The sequence below is a fragment of the Colletotrichum gloeosporioides genome, assembly GCF_011800055.1.
Source record: "Colletotrichum gloeosporioides strain Lc1 chromosome Unknown consensus_59, whole genome shotgun sequence".
NCBI classification, from domain to species: domain Eukaryota; kingdom Fungi; phylum Ascomycota; class Sordariomycetes; order Glomerellales; family Glomerellaceae; genus Colletotrichum; species Colletotrichum gloeosporioides.
This window is the reverse complement of record NW_025544704.1, coordinates 378,267-402,342: the sequence shown is the minus strand read 5'-3', so window position 1 is coordinate 402,342 and position 24,076 is coordinate 378,267. Positions and strand designations below refer to the sequence as shown.

General features: G+C 55.9%; 6 protein-coding genes across 6 annotated transcripts; 3 read left to right on the top strand and 3 right to left on the bottom strand.

Moving 5' to 3' along the window:
- Window positions 1-7,081: 7,081 nt before the first annotated feature.
- Window positions 7,082-11,739, top strand: GCG54_00000258 (Sensor histidine kinase AruS; the record flags this gene model as incomplete). The annotated part of the gene is made up of 2 exons (XM_045400399.1): window positions 7,082-11,569; window positions 11,629-11,739. 2 exons carry the CDS (start codon window positions 7,082-7,084, stop codon window positions 11,737-11,739), a joined length of 4,599 nt encoding a protein of 1,532 aa, XP_045262050.1.
- A 766-nt stretch (window positions 11,740-12,505) lies between these two features.
- On the top strand, window positions 12,506-13,762 carry GCG54_00000257 (uncharacterized protein; the record flags this gene model as incomplete). The annotated part of the gene is made up of 1 exon (XM_045400398.1): window positions 12,506-13,762. One exon carries the CDS (start codon window positions 12,506-12,508, stop codon window positions 13,760-13,762), a length of 1,257 nt encoding a protein of 418 aa, XP_045262049.1.
- Window positions 13,763-13,970: 208 nt separating this feature from the next.
- GCG54_00000256 (uncharacterized protein) lies at window positions 13,971-14,879 on the bottom strand (the record flags this gene model as incomplete). The annotated part of the gene is made up of 2 exons (XM_045400397.1): window positions 13,971-14,754; window positions 14,812-14,879. 2 exons carry the CDS (start codon window positions 14,877-14,879, stop codon window positions 13,971-13,973), a joined length of 852 nt encoding a protein of 283 aa, XP_045262048.1.
- A 642-nt stretch (window positions 14,880-15,521) lies between these two features.
- On the bottom strand, window positions 15,522-16,162 carry GCG54_00000255 (60S ribosomal protein L30; the record flags this gene model as incomplete). Its single annotated transcript, XM_045400396.1, has 3 exons — window positions 15,522-15,565; window positions 15,782-15,928; window positions 15,985-16,162. The coding sequence occupies 3 exons, from the start codon at window positions 16,160-16,162 to the stop codon at window positions 15,522-15,524; spliced, it is 369 nt and encodes a 122-aa protein (XP_045262047.1).
- Window positions 16,163-17,828: 1,666 nt separating this feature from the next.
- Window positions 17,829-19,768, top strand: GCG54_00000254 (uncharacterized protein; the record flags this gene model as incomplete). Its single annotated transcript, XM_045400395.1, has 3 exons — window positions 17,829-17,902; window positions 17,964-18,012; window positions 18,140-19,768. The coding sequence occupies 3 exons, from the start codon at window positions 17,829-17,831 to the stop codon at window positions 19,766-19,768; spliced, it is 1,752 nt and encodes a 583-aa protein (XP_045262046.1).
- A 330-nt stretch (window positions 19,769-20,098) lies between these two features.
- GCG54_00000253 (DNA repair protein rad50) lies at window positions 20,099-24,076 on the bottom strand (the record flags this gene model as incomplete). Its single annotated transcript, XM_045400394.1, has 2 exons — window positions 20,099-23,818; window positions 23,873-24,076. The coding sequence occupies 2 exons, from the start codon at window positions 24,074-24,076 to the stop codon at window positions 20,099-20,101; spliced, it is 3,924 nt and encodes a 1,307-aa protein (XP_045262045.1).

Sequence of the window (24,076 nt, the reverse complement as noted above, 5' to 3'; positions counted from 1 at the left end):
TGTAGACCACGATTTGTTCTCCGGGGAGATTGTGTAACCTGCTGCTCCAGATACGCTGTTGACTTGAGCAACATGGATGTCGAGCGTTTTGCTCGGATTCGCGACTTAATACACCGGGGCAATTCGTCCGTGGAAAGGCTCAACGTCTCGCTTGCGCCCTTCGGTTGGCGCAGACGTTCGGAACACTGGCCGGGGAGGCATGTGAGACGGTTGAGGCGCTCCCTCGCCTGGCATTCTTCTCGTTGGAAATCCAATGAAAGAAGAATAGAAAGCAGATAGCAGCTCGGCTCCTGGCAATCGCCTAGTCTCACCAGGGTTAAAGGCGCGAAGGCTGCGAGAGATTTGCGCGCACTTCCCGCAGAGACCGGTTTGCGGGAGAGGAATGCGTGCCATCCCTCCACCGACATTCAAGGCTGGCTGGCGTTGGCTCTGTGCTCTCGAGTTCTCCCCCGGCTCCGAAGTGAGACCTTGGGGCTGCCTGGCATTGACGCTGCCCTCGCATAAGGAGGCATGCGAGAGGATGTTGGTCGCTTCTCTGAGGACACCGGAGTGTGCGTCCCAAGCACACCCTCTGTCAAAAGGACCCGGCAAGAGACAAGAGGCCCAGCAGGTCTCGGGGGCGGGCATGCAACCGTAAAAGTGTGTTTTGGAAGCAAACAGCCCTCAGAAAGGGCTTACACAGCTGGTTTCCGCCCGCTTGGCCAAGTCCTGGGCGATCCGCTTGTTCAGGCCCCCGTTCAGGCGCGGGAAATTGTGTTGGTGGCGGTCGGACAGGTCGTCCGCACGAGGCCGGAGAGCCACAGGTAACTTACGGCCCCACAAGCATCGTATGATGATGGATGATTGGCAATGATTCCAAACGGTGTCCTTTGAAAGCCTCGGGATGCAGGAGGCGGGAAGATCTATGCCTCGTGCTAGGTGGAAGAGGAAGGCTGTTATGTTGATCAGACGTGGGAGAGGCGGCAGTACTTGCTCGCCTGCTTGATAACTACCGGCGTTCGGAACGGCCAGGCAAGGTACGGTGCGGCACTGGATACGGAACGGGGTACGGCGTCTTTGAGAGAAGAGAGGTGGACCGAAGATCATGGCTGAATGCAACGAGACACGGCCTTTGGTGCTGACCAGCAAGGCGTGGTTTGGAGTGAGTAACTGCGCTGCGCTTATCCGTACTTGAGAAAAGTCCCAACTGCAGCACCTCCAGGTAGGCGCAGGCTCCCTGCTTGCTAAGGGAGGACCCAGGAAACCGCGTGTTGACCGTCAGAGGCATCAGCAAAGAAGAAGCTGGACTTGGACTTACCCAACACAAGCAAGCCATCGAACAGGGAATCATCCGCAAAGAAGAAAACGGCACACAGCAAGGCCAGCAGGCTGGCTGGCAGTGCAGAGTGCAGAGTGCAGAGTGCAGAGTGCAGACAGGCAATTGACAAGCGTGAAGCCGGAATGGGACCAATGAAACCGGGCTTGGGCGATGGGGGGAACTGGCAGGTGACGATCATCGATCGGCGAGCTCGGGGTGGGGGCGACTACGGTCTGGACCGCCCCAGTTCGAGACCGACAGGGGAGCAGGAGCCACAAGGACAAGGATGTCCCTGCCTCAAATCCATGCTGGCGTTGGAGGGCACGGGCCAAGTGGAGGGGAACTCGCTCTTTCCCATCCCAAATTCATCCACCAAAATGGGTACCGAAATCCAATCGCCATTACTGCTTTTGCTTGCCCGGTGCTTTTGGCAGCCGTTGCTGACGACGGCGCAACCTCAATTCTTCTGTGGCTGGGTTCAAGGAATGAGAGACCACGGACTTCAACTCAATGTCTGGCCAGACGAGACCAGAAAAAGATGCCGCATCATTGCAGAAAATTGGGTGACGTAGCGCATGTCTCTCGTTCATTGTGGTGCGGATACATCTCGACTGCATGAAGCTATCCAGCGACCTGCGTACTCTCTATTCGCACAACAATTGAATGCCGGATGGGCAAATTGCCATATGCTTCGAGATGGTTACTTGCAGCACGCGCAAATCATCTCGCCATCCTCAACAGATTGAAAAATATTTCCTGAACGGGTGATGGGACTGGACGTGCATCACGGGGCGTGCCGAGGCAAAGACACCATGGTGGCCGTCCACCCATGGCTCGCGCAGTCGTTGCTTTTCTCTCTCTCTCTCTCTCTCTCTCTCCCTCTTGCTCTGTTTCTCTCATGGGTTCCCGTTTCGTTTCCCAGTGTCTCAAAAGAGGTTCGTTTCGTCCAGGATTGCATTCCTGGTCATGGAGAGAGAGTGTGAGAACGAGACACTCGGGAGGGGACGTCGGACCGTTGCATGCAAAGGACAAGTCAGATCGATATCATGTGAGCGCGAGCCTATAGGAACTAAGCCATGAGAAGAAATGAGAGATACCAAATCACAATAGCACAACGTACCTGTTGAGCGCTAGATCTCAACATGGTGACTCTCTCTCTCTCTCCCCCCCGGTCTCTTGTGACATGTACCATCGTCATTTTCTGTCATTGTCTGAGAAGCAAAACCTTATGTACATACAACGTAGCGTTGATATCACCATGGCAAATCGGCATGGTGGCTTTGCTGTGGCTGCCGGCTGTTTCCCATCTGGACGGTGAGATATTCACTGTCGCGGGCAACGGCAGCAGTGCGCGCGCAGTTCTCGATGTGCAAATAGTAGAGCATCCCATGTTTCGCCTCATCCCTCGTCTCGTTACCAAGCGAGGCAGCGATCATCAGGACTAAGGGCAAAAGCCGAGTTGCTTCATGGTGGAGCGGTTTCCATCCCGTCTCTCCAATCCCCTGGACGAAAATCCCATGTTGCTCGAAGCTTGTTGAAAAGTCCCCCCCATCTTCCCTTTCCATTCCCCACGTTTCGGTCCTCGGACAGTTACCCCCCTCAAACGCCCCCTCCCCAGCGATCTGCTCGCTTCCTCCCTTTTTCCTCGTCTCTCATGCAAGGGTTCACTACCTACTGACTGACTGATACAGCCACCACCATGTCAATGTCGCATGCCACAATTTTTGGACGCACACGGCCGAGTGACTGCGGGAGGACAGGGCGTGTGACGTGGGAAATCTCTGTTGCCGAGCGCATCGAACGCGCGACGCATGAAAGCCCTTAATGAGCTGGGCAGCTTGGCTGCTGCAGACAGAGACATGGGCCAAAGTCTTTGCTTACCCACCCTTTTCGGTAGAAGGGGGGCTGCCCTCAGCTTTGTACTTTCGAGGCAGCGCGCATCTGGTTTGAGTGTACGGCGCAGGTATGCCACGACCACAGGCTTGGTGTCCAGGCTGCTGGGTTGGAGGCGGATGCACGATGAACAAGTTCTGACATAAGGACCCCGACGAGCTGGATCCCGCGGCTTGCCATGACTTTCTCCTAGCATCCCGTCACACTTGGTTTGAAGTTGGCGGCAATTATAGTTTCCGCGTGGCATCAAATTGTCAGCCGTCGTCTGTTGATGCTGTTGCTGCTGCTGCTAGTCGCCCGGAGTCGCGCACTGCGTGAAGCAAAAGATGGGACCCACCTGCAGGGCCAAGCTGCGGCCCTGACTGGACAGAACGGCTGAGCTTGGCGCTGTGAGTGGGGCAGTCATGGGGACCGGAGGCCAGAGCAGTCGCTGCTGGTGGTGTTCCTCCAGGGACTTGACTCCGAAGCAGTGTCATTGGCTCGCTGGAAAAGATCAGCAGGAGTCTGGAAGGGACCTGTGGAACACGACTTGCATGTTGTTGCACAGCAGACAGCCCAGCAACAGGAATCCCCTAATAACGAGAAGAAGACGACATGAGAGGAGAGAGAAGCACCGGCATGGTCCCCCGTTGCATTGTGCAGATTCGCGCTGCTGCTGAATTACCAAAGCAGTCGCCGTGTGGATGTGTGCTGTGTGTTGTGTGTGTGCGCATGGTACTCGTACCGAACAAAGCACAGGTCGTAATCCTGGGAAAAGGGCGAGTCGCGACAAGAATCTAGACCTGGGTCCAAAATGCCACGCTGCCGTCTGCCAGCTGTGCCTCCTCTCAACCCCGGTCCCAGTCCCAGTTCGTGGTGAACCCGAATCCCACCTCACCCTCGACCGCGGCGCGGGACCCGTCGCAAGCCCAGCATTGGTCGGTATCGGTACGGCTACGGTAGGTAGAGTAGCTGCGGTACCTGAAGCCGAGGAGGGGGCAGAAGTTAGAAGACACACTGGCCGTAACTGGTCGTAAGCAGGTCGGGAATAGGGAATAGGGTGGACTCAAACACGCGCGCCGTTCCAAGTGCCACAAAAGTCCTCTGGTTTTTGTCTGGCGCAACCACAGTTCCGTTGCCGCTAGTTATCAAAACAGCGAGGACCGTCATTCTTGTCGATGTTTCCGTCGAGGGTCGATAGCGCCGCCCATTGTCGGCAGGGCTACCTAGTGCGAGAAGGGGTAAGGACTCGTCGTGCTTGGCTTTTACCTCACTCGTTGTGGGGGAGGATAGATTGGTCCAAGGTTGTGAGTAACGGAAACCAAGCAGGAAGAAAAAGCAAGAATATGGCGACGCCGGGAGGGAAGGAAGAAAGGACGCGGATGGATTTGGCCGAAGGGTCTTTCCTGTTCGTAGCGTCCATGCCATGCCATGCCATGCCATACTACCTATGACATAGCAGGTAGCTGTTGTCCACCTGCACTGCACCTGCCATGTAATCAATGTTTTCTTCCCATTCTGTTATGCGATGATGACTGTTTGAATATTGACTCCTGTCTACATCTACGTCTCTCCTACCTTTTCTTGTCGTCTCTCTGCTAGACCTGCCTACCTGCCTACCTACTGACCTAGTAGTTACACATGCATACAAACACAGACACACTCGGTCGACCTGCTTTACCCAACACACGCGGTCGCATATCTCGCGGGTTTGGACTGGACCTTAAGGCATTCGAGTGCGGCACTCTCTCTCCGTACTCAATCACACCCTAGACCTTGCCCTCCTCGCTCCTCCTCCTCCTCTTCGTTCTCGTCCCATCCCAACACATCCCGTCCTGTCCTCTGCTTCCTCCGACCTACCTTGCCTCGCATTGCCTTAGTCCCTTTCGTTAGCCTCTGAGGAGAGAGATTACCTGAGCAGACACCGACCAGAGGGCCACCAACGCGCCGCAGTGCAGACCAGACCAGACCAGACCAGCCGCAGTCCAGACGCAACAAAAACAGCCAAACCCGAAGCAGAGCTAATACGACGTTCCCTTGCCTTGTCCTCCCTCTCCAACATCGAGATACCGATTTCCCATAGTGCCCCTCGATTTCTCTTCCCCGATCCACGTACATCTAACCCACCGGTCCACGACAATTGCGATACACCCCTATCCCGTCTTGTCCTTGCCCGCCGCCATTCTGCTCAGTCGCCAGTCACCAGTCGCCCGTCACTTATCCCGTTGTTGAGAAGACAGACCTAGGACGAGGGTACTCGGAAGCACAGGGCTCACACCAGCACGGCCGCACGGCACAGCAGCGGCAGCAGCAGCAGCAGCACCTCACGCATCGCAGCCACCTCACACGCACACGCACCGCACACGACTCTCGACGCACCTTGCGCCAGCCAGCACCAATACCGACGACACCAGCAATTACCGACTGGTCACCCTTCCAAGAGCCCTTTTAGCAGAGCAGCCTCGGCGGCGCATTGTATCGCATCTCACCCACCGCGTACGCAAAGTCGTCCACCGCACTCCGTGTGTGGTGTTGACCCCAAGACCGACAGACTGGATTGGACTAAGTTGACGCATCCTTATCCTGGTAATTGCTGCTCCGTTTCCTCGTCTCTTCGTCTCCTCGTCTCCTCGTCTCTCCTCTGTCTCGTCCGTCGTTATTGCTTTCTTTCCTTTCCTTTCAACGTTTCTTGCCACTTCCACTGCCACGACTGGCTGCTGCGAACTGCGGCTCCTTCCGCAAACCTTTCCTCAGCTCCTGGGCTTCCCCTGTCGGAGGTGAGAGCAAAGTGCACTTCAAGGGGAGGGAAGGGACAAAAAAAAGAAGAGAAGGCCCCGAGTCCAGCCCAGTCGATACGACATCCACCCCCCGTCCGCTGCACCGCTGCACCTATCCACCCCCGGTCATACTGGGAAAGTGCCCCCTCGTCCAAGCCTCCTCCAGCCCATTGTGCCCTGCCTGTCCTGGTCAGGTCCAGGTCGGAGTCGGGTCCAGTCCGTCCAGTCTCTTCCGCTGCAGGCCTTTCCCTTTCTTCTCAGTAGGTGGCCCCGGTCTCTGTCTCTGTCTCCGTCTCCCCCAATACATCGTCGCCCGTCGTTGTCGTTGTCGCACTCCGCTCTTCGCCGACGACGACGACGTCGCCAACGACAGACGGGACAGCACAAGAAAGAAAGAGCCGGGTACCAGGCCTGTGATGCAGGCGCCTTTCACCCGCTGCCCGCTCTCTACTCTACACCTTACCCGCTACAGCGTTTCTCACCTTCACCTACCTGCCTTACCCTTACCCTTACCTTAAGGTACTACCTCTTACACCTGCACCCACTACCACGCTAGGTGAGGTATCTGAGATGGGCAAGGTTCCTTGAGGGGCCTGACCTGAGGTTGACCACTTGCACGCTACCACCGCCAACTCGAACCACCACAATCTCCTCTTCTTCCTGCTCGTCGCCGCCCTCTGGTCACTGCTGCAGGGCAAGCACCTCAGATACTCCTCCCCACCTCCACCCTTACCTTACCTTAAGGTACCTTACCACCTGGCCAGCACCACCCTGCCCTCCACTGCCTTATTCGTACCGTACCTTACCTCTTCCCATGGTGCGTTGCCCGTGCTCACCTGCCCGCGCCCGCCCATTCCGCCCATTCGGTGCTGCGCCTGTGCCCGTCCTTTCCGTCCGTGCCCTTTGTCTTTCAGTCCTCTGCGCTGACCTTGCCTTTGCCTTGCCTCGCCTGTTGTTGTTGTTGCTGCCGCTGCTGCTACTTTGCTTCACCTTCCGTCTCCGCTGTCGCTAAGACGATCATTTTAGTTTCGGCAGGGGAAGAGAACCATACACTTAGAGTAGCCACGAGACGAAAATTTCCAGACCGGTCCGACTTTCTGGGCCCTACTATCTTTGCCCTCTCTCTTGCGCATTCATGCCGAAGGGCGACGACTCTTTTCCACAACCCGCCATCCACTACCTGCCACAGTCCTCCCCGACGATCCGACCTCATTACACCAGCAAAGGATACACCGCGAATCCTTCCAAGAACATCACCGCCAACAACACCAAGACCGCGAAAACGAAGACACCGAACTCATATCCCTTCGCTACCCCGGCTGCGAAGACCTCCAATACTGCCGCTGCGACACCCGAGAGCCCTGCCTTTGCGTCCCGCGCTGCCGAGTCCGTCAATCCTATCCAGGGCCCGGGTTCGGGTTCTCAGTCCAGCAACCCTCGCTATCTGCCCGCCTCGCCGCCTCCCACCACAAACGTCTTCAGCCCCGAGGGACAATGGACAACACCCGACATTAGTCGGTATGGTTTGACGTATAGCGCTACAACTTGCGAAAATCCCTTTGACAACGTCTCAAAGTCTCTCCTCACGCCCACCTCCGATCCGACCTCTCCCACCACATACTCACCCACCGAGGAACCCTCCCGTCCGCGCCTGACGAGGCCAGCACCCTTGCAAGCGAAACGTCTGTCGGATGAAGAGACTCATCAGATCGACACACAACCTTCCCCGCTGAAGAAGCCGCGCCGTCTAGCTCCCCCGAGGACTATAGACTTACCTAGGCCTCCCACCGCCGCGGCAATACTGGCTGCCCGAAACCAAGGGGTCACGTCCCCTCTGTTCTTCTCCCGCTCCAACAACCGTCGACCCATGCCCACTCGCCCGAACCCTCTACCTCCCTCCGACGCTGCCGCTGTCCTGCTGGCCCGTCTGAGGGAGGAGAACGATGGAGTCCACACCGTCCGCCTGGCGCGCGGCACCGTCCACGCTCGTGGCGCTGCCAGGTCTGGTAGCACTCCCGGGAGCAGCAGCTTGTCTTCCTCTGCGGAAGCCACCTTGACCTCGTCGCGGAGCCCAATTAGCCAGTCCACAGGTCCAGGCATCGCAGAGTTGAGGAATATTGGTGTCGTCGAGCTCCTCGAGCAGGATGAGCGCCCAACCTTCATTATAGACCTGGCGAATCCCGTCAACAACCAAAAGACGGCACTCCACTTGCTGTATGCTAACGCGGCCCTCAGGGCCTCGGTTGGTGTTTTGGAGTTGCTGTCAGTAGAGGGGGAAGAGGCCGTGAAGAATTCTGAGTATACCCATTTCAAAGCGTGGGCCATGAGCTTCGTAAAAAACCAGGAGTCGTTGGATGTATGCCTTCCATCTCACAACTATGGAGGGATCACGTGGACTTGCTCAACCTTGCGCAAACGCTATCGATTCGTGAGCGGAAACATGAGCGCTGTGTCAACCGCTCCCGACTCACCAGCCCCGCTAGCTGAAGAGTCGGCCGTCCTTGAACAACGGCACAAAGGTCCCTCTCCGCAGCCGACAATTTTGCAAATAGAAGAGGAGCCGGACTATTTTGGTGATGCGGTCTCGGATACCCACGATATGAATGACACAACCATGGGCGAGGATTGCATAATGGCGGACGATGGCGGGAGGCATCACACGGACGAGTTTACTCAGCAGGTGTTCCAGACCAACATGATGAAGCCCTCTTTCGACTGGACACGCATTCAAATCACCGAAGACCTCAGCGACCACATTCGCTTTGCTCGTAACGTCGACTGGGCTTCCACCGCGTTGGGGCCTATTGAGCACTGGAACTCGGATCTCAGAGCCATGGCTAACATGGTCATGGGCAGTCCTCACCCGGCGGCCATGTACTGGAGCCGAGACAATGTCATCCTCTACAACGAGGCGTACGTCGAGCTCGCCGGCCAGAAACACCCACAGCTCATGGGCATGCGGTACAAGGATGCCTGGGCTGAAATTTGGTCGGAGCTAGAGGGTGTGGTAAGCAACGCTTGGGATAACGGCACATCAATCATGAAGAACGACAACCAGCTCTTCATTATGCGACACGGCTTCTTGGAGGAAACATTCTTTTCTTGGTCAATCATTCCATTGCTGGGAAGCGACGGTCAGATTGTCGGTCTCTACAACCCCGCGTTTGAGAATACCCGCCGCAAGGTCAACGAACGCCGCATGTTGACGTTGAGAGAGGTTGGCGAGAAGACCGCGGCCGCTAAGGATGTCCGGAACTTTTGGCCAAGGGTTCGCGAAGGCCTCGAATTCAATGACTTGGATGTACCCTTCGCCCTTATTTATTCTGTCAAAGAGGACAACGAAAGCGAGGTGTCTTCAATGCATTCCGGCAGTATAGCACACCCGCCTCTTTTGCAACTTGAAGGCTCCTTGGGCGTTCCTGACGGGCATCCAACAGCCCTCACCCATCTCGACCTCAAGTCCTCAGATGAGGGCTTTGCGCCGTACATGCGTCAGTCTATGACCATGCAGGGTGCGCCCATTGTTCTCTCTCAAGAAGCCGGCAACCTTCCGACTAAGCTGCTCGAGGGCATGGATTGGAGAGGTTTTGGGGACCCATCGAAAACAATTGTCATCTTGCCTGTGCATCCTACAACGGCGGGAGAGTCAGTAGTGGGCTTCATCGTCCTGGGTACTAACCCTCGCAGACCATATGACGATGACTACCAGCTTTTCATCCACCTCCTCTCCAGACAGCTGGCGACGTCGATGGCCTCAGTCGTGCTATTCGAAGAGGAAATCAAGAGGGGCCAGAGGGCTGCCCGTCTTGCTGCATTGGATCGCCAAGAACTGCAGATGGAGCTTTACTTGAGAACCCAAGAGGCGGTGGAAAGCGAGTACAAGTTCAGCCGAATGGCCGAGTTTGCACCAGTTGGCATCTTTATTGCTAATGACAAGGGCCATATCAACTTCGCCAACGACATGTGGTGGCAAATATCCAGGCATCCGCGCACCGAAGACAGCGTCAACACATGGATGCAAAGTGTCAGGGAGGAAGATCGTTCAGGCCTCGAACGCTCGTGGAAGAAGCTCATCGAAGACAAGGAGGCTGTTACCGTCGAGTTCCGATTCAAATGCAGTCGGCAAAACGGACGCAACACCATCGACACCTGGGTGTTGATGAGTGCGTTCCCGGAGAAGACCGAGCACGGCACCCTCAAGAGCATCTTTGGCTGTATCACCGATATTTCGCCGCAGAAATGGGCCGAGGATTTCCAGAAGCAACGAAGAGAAGAAGCGGTGGAACTCAAGAGACAGCAGGAGAACTTCATCGATATCACCAGTCACGAGATGCGCAACCCCCTTAGTGCGGTGCTTCAGTGCGCAGATGAGATTGTCAATAGCATCACGGAGTTCCGAGGACAACAAGACCATAAGGAGCTCGAGGTATTGTTGGACGGCTGTACGGAGGCTGCCAACACAATCAACCTCTGCGCTAGCCACCAGAAACGCATCGTAGATGACGTTCTGACACTCTCCAAGCTGGACTCCCAACTGTTGCTGGTAACCCCTGTCGACTCACACCCCGTCACCATTGTACGACACGTCATCAAAATGTTCGAGTCGGAGTTGAGCACGCATGACATTCGCCTGGAATTCTCAATTGAGCAGGCATTTTACAAGCATGCTGTTGACTGGGTCAGGTTAGACCCGTCTAGGCTGAGACAAGTCTTGATCAACCTGATGACCAACGCTATCAAGTTCACCCAAGGCCGTGAAAAGCGCGAGATCATCATGAGCATGAGCGCTTCCAAGGATATTCGCGAAGTTACTCAGAAGGGTGTATCATTCTTCCCCAGCCGTAAGGAGGATGTCAAGGCTCTGACCCAAGAAAAGGATTGGGGCGAGGGAGAAGAAATCAACCTCCACTTTTCGGTCCAGGACACAGGCCCTGGCCTTCGGGAAGACGAGAAGAAGCTGCTGTTCCAGAGGTTCTCGCAAGCCTCACCGCGTACTCACGTGCAGTATGGCGGCTCAGGTCTGGGCTTGTTCATCTCGAGAATGCTTGCTGAATTACAAGGCGGCCAGATCGGCGTCATCTCGGAGAAGGGTATTGGTAGCACTTTTGCATTCTACGTGAAGTGCCGCAAAACGCCCGCACCGAGCGTAGACTCGACAACATTATCGGCTTTGAACCTCGCCAGACCGATCAAAGCACCGACATCTTCGCCATCGACACCCCCTCCCCCGAACTCTCTGCCACGGCGGGCATCCTACCGGAAGGCCGTCCCAGAGGGACCTCCACCCCTGGACGTCTTGATTGTGGAAGACAACATTGTGAACCAGCGAGTTCTCCAGAAGCAATTAAGGAATTGTGGCAACAACACGCATGTTGCGAACCACGGCGGGGAAGCCCTAGATCAACTCAAGAAGTCTCGCTTCTGGTCTGGAAAAGAGGCGGAAGGTTTCGATCTCAGCGTTATCCTGATGGATCTAGAGATGCCGGTCATGGATGGCATGACGTGCGCAAGGCGCATTCGCGAATTGGAGAGGGAAGGAACTCTCATCACTCACATCCCCATCATTGCCGTTACGGCTTACGCGCGGCCTGAGCAAATCGAGAGCGCGAAAGAAGCCGGCATTGTAAGTGGATTTTTTCCCGGTACCTCACCTCAACTCGGACTCCACTAACATGTTTACAGGATGACGTGATTTCCAAGCCATTCAGAATACCTGAATTGATACCCAAGATCAATGAGTTGGTTGCAAAATACAAGAAACTGTCTACCACAGAGACTGTCGTCTCAACTTGAGGGGCAGAGTTCGGCATACTCAATTAGAGCTTGACACCAGCAAGCCGAGTCGTGTCATCATGAGCATTCAGAGTGCCCGGACATCGGGCCCGAAGCGGGGGATGGGCATCCTTTCATATTTCTGGCCGCAGTCTCTATCGCATAGGGATAGCCAGATTGGCGTTCATAGGGGAAACTGGCATCAAAAGACCCTGGAGGATGGGTTGGTTTAATTGGTTATGGGATTGGCATTTCAGAGACGGAAGCATCCGGAGAATCAATGACATGGAGTCTGGAGCGGATTGTGTACGGAGTGCGAACGCAACTTTGGTATACCGGCGGCGGGTGTTAACCCATTGACAATGAAATGTTTCTCAACGTATTCATAGTGCAATACGTTACATTTGGACGTATTGTGTAGATCCTTGTGGGCTGTGGTTCGTGAGCGTTGTTGGGTTGATGCATCCAGTAATGACATACCCAAATACGAACCAACAAATCGAGTTCAGCAACTCTTCTGTGATGATAGACTCTCGGCTTTTGAAAGGCAAGCCAGAATAGTTTTTTTTTTATATCAATACTTGTGCCTGATTGGGTAACTTTACTAGACACCGGTTCGTGATGTTGAACCTCTCCCCCTACCTTCCCCGGGCACTCAGACCCACCCACACCTGCTTACCTAACCGCGAATATTTCTCAAGCTCCAAACCTCACCTCAGTCCAGCAGCAACCACGACGGCCACGCCAAAGCAACGCATCGCGGCCTCGGTCCTCAAAACCTCCAACAATGCACCCCCAGGCCCTGCGATCAGCCGGCGGCCGCATAAGGCCAGACGTCGTTGCCGTCAAATCATACATCCGCACCTTTTCCACCACGCAATTACGCCCCGCCGAGTCCGACTCCTCGAACAACTCCAATGGCAATGGTGCCCCGACAAGAACACCACTCTCCGGCCGCGAACGATCCCGCAACGCGGCGAGCGAAATTAGCCAGATCCTGAGTAGCGGATCGACCAGAGGGGTGTCCAAGCCCGACAACACAGCTGGCCAGCCCGCGCGGGTCATCGACGTCAAGACACTGCCGAAGCGCGGCCTCGGCGGTGGTCTGGGCAGCGGCCTGGGCGGCGGTCAGGGCAGCAGCTCAGGCGGTTCCAACTTCGTCAAGCTCCCCTCCAGCTTCCGCGGTCGTGGCGGCGGTCTCGGTGTCAGGGGCGGTGGCCGTGGCGGCTTCGGTGAAGGCAGAGGCGGTGGATTCCAGCGCGGCCGCGGCGGCTTCGGTCGTGGTGGAGGACGGGGCGGCATGATGAGAGGCCGCGGCGGCCGTGGAGGTCGTGGCGGTCGTGGCGGCCGTGGTGGTCGCCGCGGACGCAATGCGGACGGCGAAGAGGATCGGAGGGAGCCGAAGCCGAACGAAGCAGAGGAATGGCACCGCCCGACGACGGAGGAGGAGCACCTGTACTACCGCAAGCGCGACATCGGGCTGCCGGAGCGCTTCGAGCCCCGCTTGACAGCGGAGAGCCTGCTCGCCTTCACACCGGCGCTGGCGACGGGCGCGCCGGCGGACCAGGCGGCGCAGGTGCTGGACGCGCTGAGGGAGGTCGGCGGCGGGGCGAAGCCTGCGCCGGGCGTGTGGGCGCTGCCGAGGCACGTGGCGACGGAGCTTGCGTACCGCGGCCACGGGGCGCACTTCTTCGACGAGGTGGAGGACAAGAGGGCGTTTGTGGAGGCGATCAAGAACACGCCGGAGGAGAAGATGACGACGAACATGAAGGTCGTCAAGAGGTCCCCCGAGAAGCTGGAGGCCGGCGCGGAGAAGGCCGTGAGAGAGTACATCATGGACAGGGTCGTCAAGGGACAGCACGCGAGGCCCGAGTATGTGGAGCTGGGGGCGAAGCAGCCGCTGGAGGTCGCGCAGGCGAAGCACCTGCAGAACCCGAGCTACCACGCGCTTGAGAGCGTCAAGTTTGACGAGAAGCTTGCGCAGCTTGTCAACCGGGCCAAGGGTGCCGCTAAGCCTGCTGCTGCTGCGGGTGCTAAGGCATGAGTGTGGTGGCATCGAGAGCATTTGTATGATTAAGGACCCCCTCAAAGAAAAAGGAGAAACACGAAAGTTCTTGTACATTTAGATACAAAGTCTCTTCTACCTCAACTCTGTGAGGCTCGTGATGAATCCGCTCCCTGATGATGGGACACAAAAAAAAGGGAAGCGTGAACTCTTTTTTACAGTTTTGTTTACACACAGGTCATCATATCTACGTGAGCTTTCTGATAGTCTGCTCCTCCACCGCATCGACGCCCTTCATCTCCTTGTCCTGAATCTTCTTCAACTCCGTATCCGCGCGCCGCTTCAGGTCCGGCACGATGAGCTTGTCCTTGTTCCACTTGGTGTGCAGCTTCTTGCGCTTCTCCGTGACGGCGCGCATCTTCTCGCGCCACGCCTGCGCGGCGTCCTTCGCCTTGCGCACGACGGCGTCCTTGTTCTGCGGCTCGACCTTGAGGATGAGCTCGAGCTCGTTGTCCGGGTCGCGCTGCGGCTGCTGGTTAAAGTCGGGCGACGCCTGCACGGCGGACATGACGGGCTTGAGGTAGTCCTTCTCGTGCAGCAAGAGAGAAACGGTGCGGCCGCCGGGGCGGGGCACGATCTCGGCGAGCTCGCGGAGGGGGTAGGACTGCGCGGGGTCCTTCTTGTCGGGGTGCACGGCGAGGGCGCCAATGGCGTCCGGGGAGAAACGGTCGCCTGTCTGCATCTTCTTGAGGATGTCCATGTGGTGCGTGGCGAGGGAGGCGAAGCGGGAGGCGACGTCGCCGAAGTCGAGGGGGTCGGCGGGGTCTGGCTTCGGGTGCTTGGAGCCCGGGTCGTCTGGGTCGGAGTCATGGTCGGGCGCGGCGTGGGAGGTGCGGGAGACGACGGCGGGGGAGTCGGCGGTCGGGTAGGAGGGAGGGGATTTCTTCTTCTTCTCGAGGGGAGGGCTGGAGGTGAAGGTGCGGCGGAGGAGGAGGCTTTGGGATGCGATTAGGCGGGGAGCCTGGGTTTGGCTGCGGGTTTGTCTCCGTCAATTGGGTGGTTTGCTTGGAGATTGAATGAGTATTTACCTTCGCGAAGCCTGGGCGAGGCCATTGACGCCGCGGAGGAGCGTGCTGGTGGCTCTGAAGGGGCGCATCTTGGTGGGTGGTGGTGTGGTGGTTTTGGGTGCAGCCGTTTTGAAGCTTGGAGCTTCACAGTTTGAAGCTGCTGTGACGTCGGATTTTGGCTGGGACCCGCCAAGCTTCTGGTCAGGTCACCTACCGGCGCTTTTCAGTTAGTCAGCACTTTTTTGCCCATGGGCAGATCATAAAAAGATGAAAGGGTATGAGTCGTAAATACAGTAAAGGGCATGTTTGTTTGTTTATCAAGTGAATGCTTCGAGTGGTTGTGGCATGGTCACTCTTGGGATGGGGAGAAATCTTAGGTTCTTGAGAAACAGTATGTTTTGATCTATCTACTAGCTACAACCTTCACGTATCCCGGCGTCGCATCGACAAAGTTGGGCTGTTCCTCAAGAGGACTGCGCGTTGAAAAAACTGCAGCAGCCCGTTGTTTTATAGTCTGGGGTATCATGAGGTTAGTCGTAATCCTCCACATGCTGGTATAAACATGCTTCGCAGGAACCGTTCCTCCACACGCCTGGCAAGGCATGCTTCGTAGAAACAATCCTCCACACGCCCATTAAGGACGCGCTTCGCAGGATGCCTTCCTCCACGCATTCAAGGAGAATGCGCTTCGCAGGAAATTGAAGGTTTGGAAAGGGGGGCGTACCTTATGATCAGGTCTCCTTGCAAGTGCGGGGCTTGCTGTCAAGAGGACGACCTGTTAGTCGGCATTCTCCACGTGTGTTCCGGCGTAACACGCTTCGCAGAATGTTTTTGGAAGTTTTGGTTCACGTACCGTGACATCAGAGCCATTGACGAGCGCTGGGCGGTCTGTTGGAAGGGGGGAAACGGTCAGTCGAGACATTCTCCACGTGCATACACACGCTTCGCAGAATGCTTCCGCCGCGGGAGGACATACCTTGAAAGATCTAACCGATGGTCTGATCGGCGAGAATGTCCGAGTCGCCAGCATCAAGGATGACCATGGTGCCGCAACGGAAGAGACGGCCGCAGGCGGTTCCCATCTCGATGTTGGTGCCGTTGAAGTGGTGGACGGGCACCTTGGCCAGCATCGCGTAGTCTGTGACCAGTCAGCACATTGAAAGCCTTCCATCACAGAGGCAGGATTTTGCTTACACTCAAGCTCCGACTTGCGAAGGGGAGGGGCGTTGGCGGCGATGAGGACCAACTTGGCCTTGCCGGTGCGCAGGGCTTTCTTGGTGCTAGCGTGGCCGAGGGAGATTTTGCCTGACTTCACTACGAGAGCGAGACGCTGGGCGAGGGTGTCGCTAGCCTTGTTCTTGACACGAGCCATTTTTGAGAGTTGTTGGGGAAGAAAATGGAAATCTAGTGGTGAGAATAGAGTTTGTTTGTTGCGATTGTGGTTGGCGGAATGAAGTTGAGAACGTGAGTGGGAGGAAGAAATTTTGAGCACCTATCTTACCCCGCTAGCGTCACGTGGGGGGTTGTACTTCTAAGGTGCAGTTTGGAAAGAGTGGAAAGGTTGAAAATGACAGCGCCATGTCTTTTTTCCCTTTGCCCGTGTTTTCCAAAAGCACCTTGGTTGTATACATTTTAAGAAAAGCTGGAGTTATCGCATCTGGTCGGATGGGACGATAACGGTACAAGGAAATTTACATTTTCTGCTCGCTGAAATGAGATCTCTGCGTACCGCAGACTAACAGATATATACACTGCATGCTTCTTTCCAATAGATGATTACAGAAAATGGAGGCTTGACACCCAGTCGATTCAATTCGCAGCCGTAGTTCGCGTGGATATATGAATATTCTTGAGTTAACACGAAGGTGTAGTACTACAGATAGGTAGTAAGTTTCGTTGTCAACTCTTACCTCCACCAAAATTGAAGGTCATCGGGCGACGTCCGACGTTCCCCTCAAGCTGCCTTATTCCCCGCGTCGTTCGAACTAATGTTGATTTGATGTCGCATGTAATATCTTAGCAGATCACGGCTTGGAACTCCAAACGATCGAGAAAGGTTGATACGCTGGTGCATGTGAGTCAATTGTTGGCCTGAGACAAGAACGGCTTCCACGCTTCTTAGTCAATAAAAATTCCGCATTCATCAACCAACACCGGTCGATTGGCCCAGCGGTTTAAGGCATCTGCTTTACACGCAGAGGATCGCAGGTTCGATCCCTGCATCGATCAAACTATTTTTTGCCGTTTTGCTCGCCATAAACTCGGTCTTAGCACACTGCAGGAAGCATTCGCCGGGACGCAAACAACGGATTGCTTCAATTAGATGGCAACCTTTATGTTGATGCATGTGGTGGTTTTTTAGTGGATGCTGCCATCTGATTTTTCAGGAACTATCCCATGACAATAACGACCACAACCTGAAATACCACGATAAAAAAGATGAGACCCGAAGTGGATGTCCGGACCAAGTGAACAAACATGAGCAAAGAAATAGCTATGTCATTGACCACCATGACAATAAATCCAGCGCGCAAGTGCCTCAGGAGTATATCCCACAATGTTGTTATAACATAACGATATCATTAGGACGATTCCCTTCTTAATTGTCTCAATTGCTTGAAAGCCAATTTTTTTTTTTGGCACTAGATTTTCTAGCGAATGTGCATTACCAGTACCGACTTGTCGGCAACCCGCCATTGCAACTCTGGCGTCACACTCTGTATCCACCGTAGCTTTTGAGCCTCGAGAACCTCAGCAGTCGTCCTGCACCCTTACTACCCAGTAACAAAACACAGGTCACATTTTCGACGTGTCCTAGCATCTTTCAGGTTGCAAAAGGAATTCCAAGCACAACGGCTCAACGTTCCTGTATCTGCATTAACCTCTCTACGCGAAGCTATTTTTGGCGCGGGGCGCAACCCGTTTAAGCGCATCTCTCCAACTTCCCGACCAGTCGCGCTTTCCTTGCCCCCAGCACGCGACGTCAGCGGGAATAGCTCTCTTCCCAAAAAAAAAAAAACAACCACCCAAACGACTCCATGCCCTCAGAAATGGAGATCGAGGTTGACGATGACCTCTTGCGGACGGTCGCGTCAGGCGGCCAAATGGACTAGTAAGCCAATCGCCCCTCTCTCCCACCAAATCGACGCGCCATCGCTAACCACGTCGCAAAGCGGTCTATGGCCTGCCATGTCGCAAGACATCATCACGAGGCTAGATAAGGTATGTCTCGATCGCCGACCGACCTCAACTCACTCCCGCCTCCCCTCCCTCAAACTGCCCATCCAAAAACTCCTCTTGGCCTCCCGCAGGGCGCGCTCACACGTTCGCTTTGCGAATGTTCTTCCAGATAGCTCACAATGACTTTCCTATCCCGAATCTGCCAGCCCTCCCTCAACACATTAACCCATCAGGCCAACGACAACCGCCAACCCTCGAGCCCGCCGCCGAACCCTCGTCGTCACAGGAAGCAGACAAGGAGAACAGCCAGCCGACCGCCCCAGCCCCGGCTGCCGAAAGCGATGCACCCGACGCCGCCGCTGCCCCAACGGATCCGGGCTCCCTACCGGCCCAGATCGAGGCCATGCTCACCGAGATCAAGTCCGTCCTCGCCAGCTTCCCAAAGTACCCCCCGCACACGATCCAACGCCTCGCCGAGCTCGTCATCGAGCCGCGCCGCCATTACCGCCACCTGGCCTCCTACCTCCACGCCGTCGACCGAGTTGTTCACGTCACAAGCGGCGCAAACATCTACCCCCTCCCACCCGCCATCCCCGACGTCTCGGCCATGACGCTCCTCTCCAACGGTGCTCTCGGCAGCAATAATAACAACAACGCAAACGGCTCCTCCCCCCCGGACCCGGCCGCCGCCGTCTCTTGGGGCAACTCGACAAACTCGGTCGCCTCGACTGTCGGCACCGACGAAGCCCTCGGCGGCGCCTTACTAACCCCCATCCCCTGGCTCACGCGCCGGCCCTCCCCGGGATCCGCCTCGCCCGCATCCTCCAGCGGCGGCGGCTCCAACAGCGGGCCCGCCGAGATCCGCACCGAGTCCACGGAGACCATCGACGGCCCCAACGGCGTCGGCAGCATCGAGACCGTCAGCGTCAGCGTCAACGGCATCCCGTCCATGGGCGCCACGGGCCACATCAGCACGGCAGGCGGCCCAGCAGCAGGCACAGCAGGCATAACGCAAGGTGAGTTACTGCGACAGGAGCAGGAGCAGGGCGTCGTTCCAGTCAACCAACTCGCGCGACAAACAGAAGAAGCACATCTGCAGGCCGCCGCCCTCCGCGCCGCCGCGGCCGCGGGCGGCTCCTCCTCCCCTGGCAGTGGTGGTGAAAGCGGCGGCGGCAACAGCCCCGAGAAGCAGCAACCTGGCGGTGGTGCTGCGGCTGAAGACGAGAACGAGGTCCCGCACGCCCGCGGGCCCGAGGAGATTGGCGCCGAGGACCTCGGCCCGCAGAGCGTCACGACGAGCTTTGTCGGCGGCCCGGGCATGGAGATGCAGGGCATTGACGTCGAGGCTGCCGTGGGCCGCAAGGCCGCGTCCAACACGCCCCCGGCAGCTGACGAGGACTCGCAAACTGAGGACACCTCGTCGGTGACGATGGAGGCGGAATCCACCACCGCCGGCGACGACGCCGCCTCGGAGACGAGCACCGTCACGTCACATTCCAAACGGGATGCGGACGCGGAGCTCGAGGGTCTCGCGAGCAAGAAGATCAAGGAGGGCGATGGCGATGTCGTCACCGCGGGCGAGGATGCTCCCCCGGTGAAGAAGGAAGAAGACGATGGGGAGAAGAAGCATGGTGAGGTCAAGGAGGAAGCTGACGCCGAGGTCAAGCCCAAGGAGGAAGACGAGGACGAGGAGATGAACACTGATGTCAAGGAGGAAGAGGAAGCAGAGGCCAAGGTGCCCAAGGTCGAGGACGAGGAGAAGAAGGAGAGAACCGCTCCGCCGCCCGGCATCGAGTAGCGTTTGAATGCTCGCTCTCATGTTTAAGGAAGGGGGCCATGATACCATGAATCGCTTTCACCCCGAACCTCTTTTAGTGTCAGTGATAATATTCCAACGTGATGGCATTCTCACGAAAATAGGACGAACGGGACTAAAATCGCACAATTGAGAATGAAATCACATGTGATAAACGTGTCTTCGTCAATTGGGCTCTTTTTACGCTTATCATACGTCTAACCCTAAGCAAACGTAGTCGTATTGACTGCAGTGACCATAAAAATGACCAGAACGCCATGCTTTTTGTAAACCGTCCTACCCCAATCCGTCGTAAACACCAGAATATACGCCTTACAATACCCTCGTGATGCTCTCCTTTGTAATAACACTGTTCTGCTTGTCGTCTCTCCTGACGCGGAAGAAACTGTCGCAGAAGTCGCTGCAGCGCATGTGTCGCAAAAACTCCTCGTCGTGGGTGATGACAATGAGCTGGAAGTTGCTCTGTGCTTGGCGGGCCTTAATGATGGCGTGAAGACTCTCGGCGAGACTCTTGATGTTGTCCTTGTCGAGATTGGTCGTCGGCTCGTCAAGGGCAATGAGGCCACAGTTGACACCAAAACTCTCTGCGAGAGCTAGGCGAATGATGATGCTGGCCAACACCTTCTGTCCAGCGGAGCAGCGGCCACGCATGTCCATCTCCGTGTCCTGCTTGACCATACAAACCCGATAGTTGTACGAGCGACGGCCAGTAGTTGCGTTCTCGTTGTCGGAGCGAATCAGGATGGTGTCAATGTCGGTACCTTGGTAGGTACTCTGCCACAGCTCGCCGGCGATACGGTTCACCTCCTCCATCTTGAGACTGTGATACTGCATGATTGCTTTGTCCAGGGCAGCACTATAACGACCCAGATCCTCAATAGCAGCCTTGGTGGTCTCGACTTTGATGTGCGACTCGCGGAACTTCTTCGCAGCGTCCTTGTATTCCTGGTTCCATTCTTCCAGCACTCGCTCCAGCTCTTTGTCCTTAGTCGTCATTTGGCCCATGACAGAGCCGCGTTCGGCAACGAGTCGGCTGTGACGATTCTCCAGTTGCTTGGCTTCAGCAGCCAATGTCCTATAATCCTCGTCGGCATCACGGGCCTCCAGGTCCTGAATGTCACGTCGAAGAACCTCGAGCTGCTGGAGATTCTGGCGGTACTTGATGTTGTTGCTAATGTTCTGCTTTTTCCGGTCGCCGTTGTCGATGTCTTGCTTGAGCTTATTAGTCCGCACCGTCAAGTCCGAAATCTCCTTGTCCAACCCAGCGATGGACTTCTCGAGAGCGGCAATGGCGCGTTCATTGGACGCAAGGTTGGACGGGCCGCCTCGGTCGATGTAGTCCTGAATGTCGCACTCAACCATCTTTAGTTCCGTAACGGAGTTGGCAACCTTGTCGCGCTCCTCCACAATGCCCTGCTCCTTGGTACGACCTTTCTGCAAAGTATCGTTTCGCACTGATCTCGCCTCGGCAATCTCAGGCTCGATCTTCTCCAAATCCTCGTCTGCCTTGCTGATCAGTTCTCTCTGGTGAGTCTGGTCATCCTTCAAGGTCTGAATCTGGTTCTGGAAGTCCTTCTTGCGCTCAAGCTGGTTGAGGGCCTTGCTCAGCTTGTTCCTCAGCTCACTCTTTTCCAGCTCAAGAGCGTTGAGCTGATCCTTCATACGTTGACGCTCAGTCGAGGTCTTTAAAATCTTGTTCTTCAACGATCTGATCTGCTCGTTGCACGTTGCCTGAAGTTCGTGGATCTCGTCAGCACTTCGGCTAGCAACGCTCGACGATTGTTGAGACATAATTCTGTCAACCTGAGACTCTGAGTCCTTGATGTCCTTGAGAGCTTGGGTAATATTGATGACAGTCTTGTTCAGGGACTCAATGTCGTTCAACTTCTCTTCCTCGGCGCTGAAGATGGCATCATGCTCCTCTAGTTGCCTTTCCAGAGCCTCGCATTCAGCTTCCAGCGAGGAGCACTCATCCTTAACGCCAGGAATTTCGGCCATCAGGCGCTGATACGTTTCGTACTGCGGCTTGACTTTGCGCAGCGAGTTGAGGAGATTTGTGGAGTTGGCGAGATCCTCCTCTGCCTTCTCCTTCTTGTTAGGGTCGAGGAACTTGACAAGCTTGTCGGAGAACCTGGACTTGGCAACATTCTGCTTGTCATCGAACCCACGATCGCAGAGTCGACATTTGTTCTTATCCTGCAAGGTCTTTTGGCAACCACGGTAGTAGTCGGCCAAAGCATCCAAAAGGCTGATGTCGGTTTGGTAGGTTTCCACATCCTCCTCGTGGAGCTTGTACTCCTCTTCGTAGTCCTCGATGGTGGCACCGTCGCGAACCGACTTCAAAGCATTGACCACAGTCTCCTGGCAGCGCGACGCCTCGGCTGTCTTCTTCTGACCGGTCTCCTTGGCGCTCTTGAGACGGTAGTCGACTTTTTGATGTTTGTCTCTTGCCGATTCGCGCTTTTGACGAGCTTCTGCAAGCACCTTGTTCTGGCGCTTGATGACATCGTGGTATTGAGATTCGAGCGTCTCTGTCTGCCAAGCAGCGCCAACATGCGTGTCCAGCTTGGGCTTCCACGTGTTTGTCAGAGTATCCAACTTGCGCTTACGGTCCGATAACTCCTTCTTGCGCAGATCCAGCTGTGCACGCTCGGATGCGAGTCTTGTGCACTCCATCAGCTCACGTCCTAGCTTCTCGTTCTCGCTCTCGAGCTGCCACAGCTTCTCGTTGTCTTGCTGAAGCTGCGCATCGAAATCAGCAGCAACCAATGACTCGTTGGCTTTCTTCAACCTGCTCTCGACATCTTCGAACTGGCTGTCCAAGATGGCTTTGGCGCCCTCGTCAATGTCCAAGCGGTTGATATCCATCTGCAAAACGTTGACACGCTTCTCAATCGCACCTAATCGTTGCTTGGCAAATACTCGGTTCTGTGTCATAGTTGCCTTGCGGCCCTCGAGCTCGGTGATGACGCTCGTGGCCTGGTCCAGCTCGCGGGCGTTCTCCTTCTGTACGCGCTCCAAGTCGCGCTTCTTGTCTGCCAGAAGTTTCTGGATGCGCTCGTTGAAGGTCTTGATCTGGCTGTCCTTCAGGTCACCGTCGTAGCCCCGGAACCCGTGCATTTCCGCGGCCTGTCGGACCAGCTCCATGCGGGACTGAAGTTGACGCTCGTATTTGTCCTTGTCGGATTGATGCTTTCCCTGCTCGGCCAGCTTCAGAGACAGCTCCTTGCGAGAGTTGGTCATGTCCTTTTGAAGCTCGTTGTATTGGGTCTTATTTTCGTCCGCTTCCTCCTGGTATCGCGACATGCGCTCTTCGTACTGTTCCAGCGCGTTCTTGAGGTACTCGTCATCCTCTGAGAGTTCCTCCAGGGTCATCTTGAGATCGGAAATGGCGCCCTCGCGGTAAGTGAGTTGATCCCGCTTGAACTTGAGATCGTTCACGATGCGGAGGAAACTGTTTGCCTGTTCGTGCTTTTCGCGAATCTGCTGTTGAAGGTCCTCCATCTCAGCCGACATTGTCTTGCACTTCGCTCTGGCTGCTTCAATCTCGGCCTCTAGCTCAGTAGCCCGCTTCTCAGCTCGGTCGCCTTTCTCCTTATTGATCCTGTCCTGCTCTTCAAAAATCTTGAGTTTGGACAGCTCCTCACCCTGCTTTTTTCTGAGGAGCTTCAGGTTGTCGATAGCCTTGGTGTATCGCATCGCCTCGAAAATCTGGTCGAACTGCTTCTTCAGCGCGGCGGGTTCGCTCATGGGCCAGAGAGATTCGTCCTGGTGACAGAAGATGACGTAGTCGAGGATGGCTCGCGAGACACCAAGCTCTCTCGGAATCCATTCGTCCATCTGCGCCACTCTGCTGGAAGTGACTGTGCGCTCGCCATTGTTGTTGCAGGCCAAGGAACCCTCGAGGGTCTTGAGTGATCGCGTAGTTTTCTTGACGGTCAACTGAAGACTGCGAGTAGCAACGAACTTAAGGCCGCTAGTCGACGTGAATGCGAGCTTGACCTGGGCTAGAACTTCCTTTTCTCCGCACAACTGCAACATCTTAGCTTGAGAAGGTTGAAGAGTCCTGGGTGGGTGGGGGCGTACCTTAGGGTCATGGACAAAAGCGCCTCCTTTGCTGTTGGGTGGCTGCTCGCCGGTGGTGGCATACTTGAGGCACTCGATGATGGTCGTCTTTCCGGAGCCGTTGTATCCAACGATAAGAGTTAGGGGTGTGTAGAAGGAGATGGTTTCACGGCTGCCGCCGAAGGAGCGAATGCCCTGGACAGACAACTTATCGATCTTGGACAT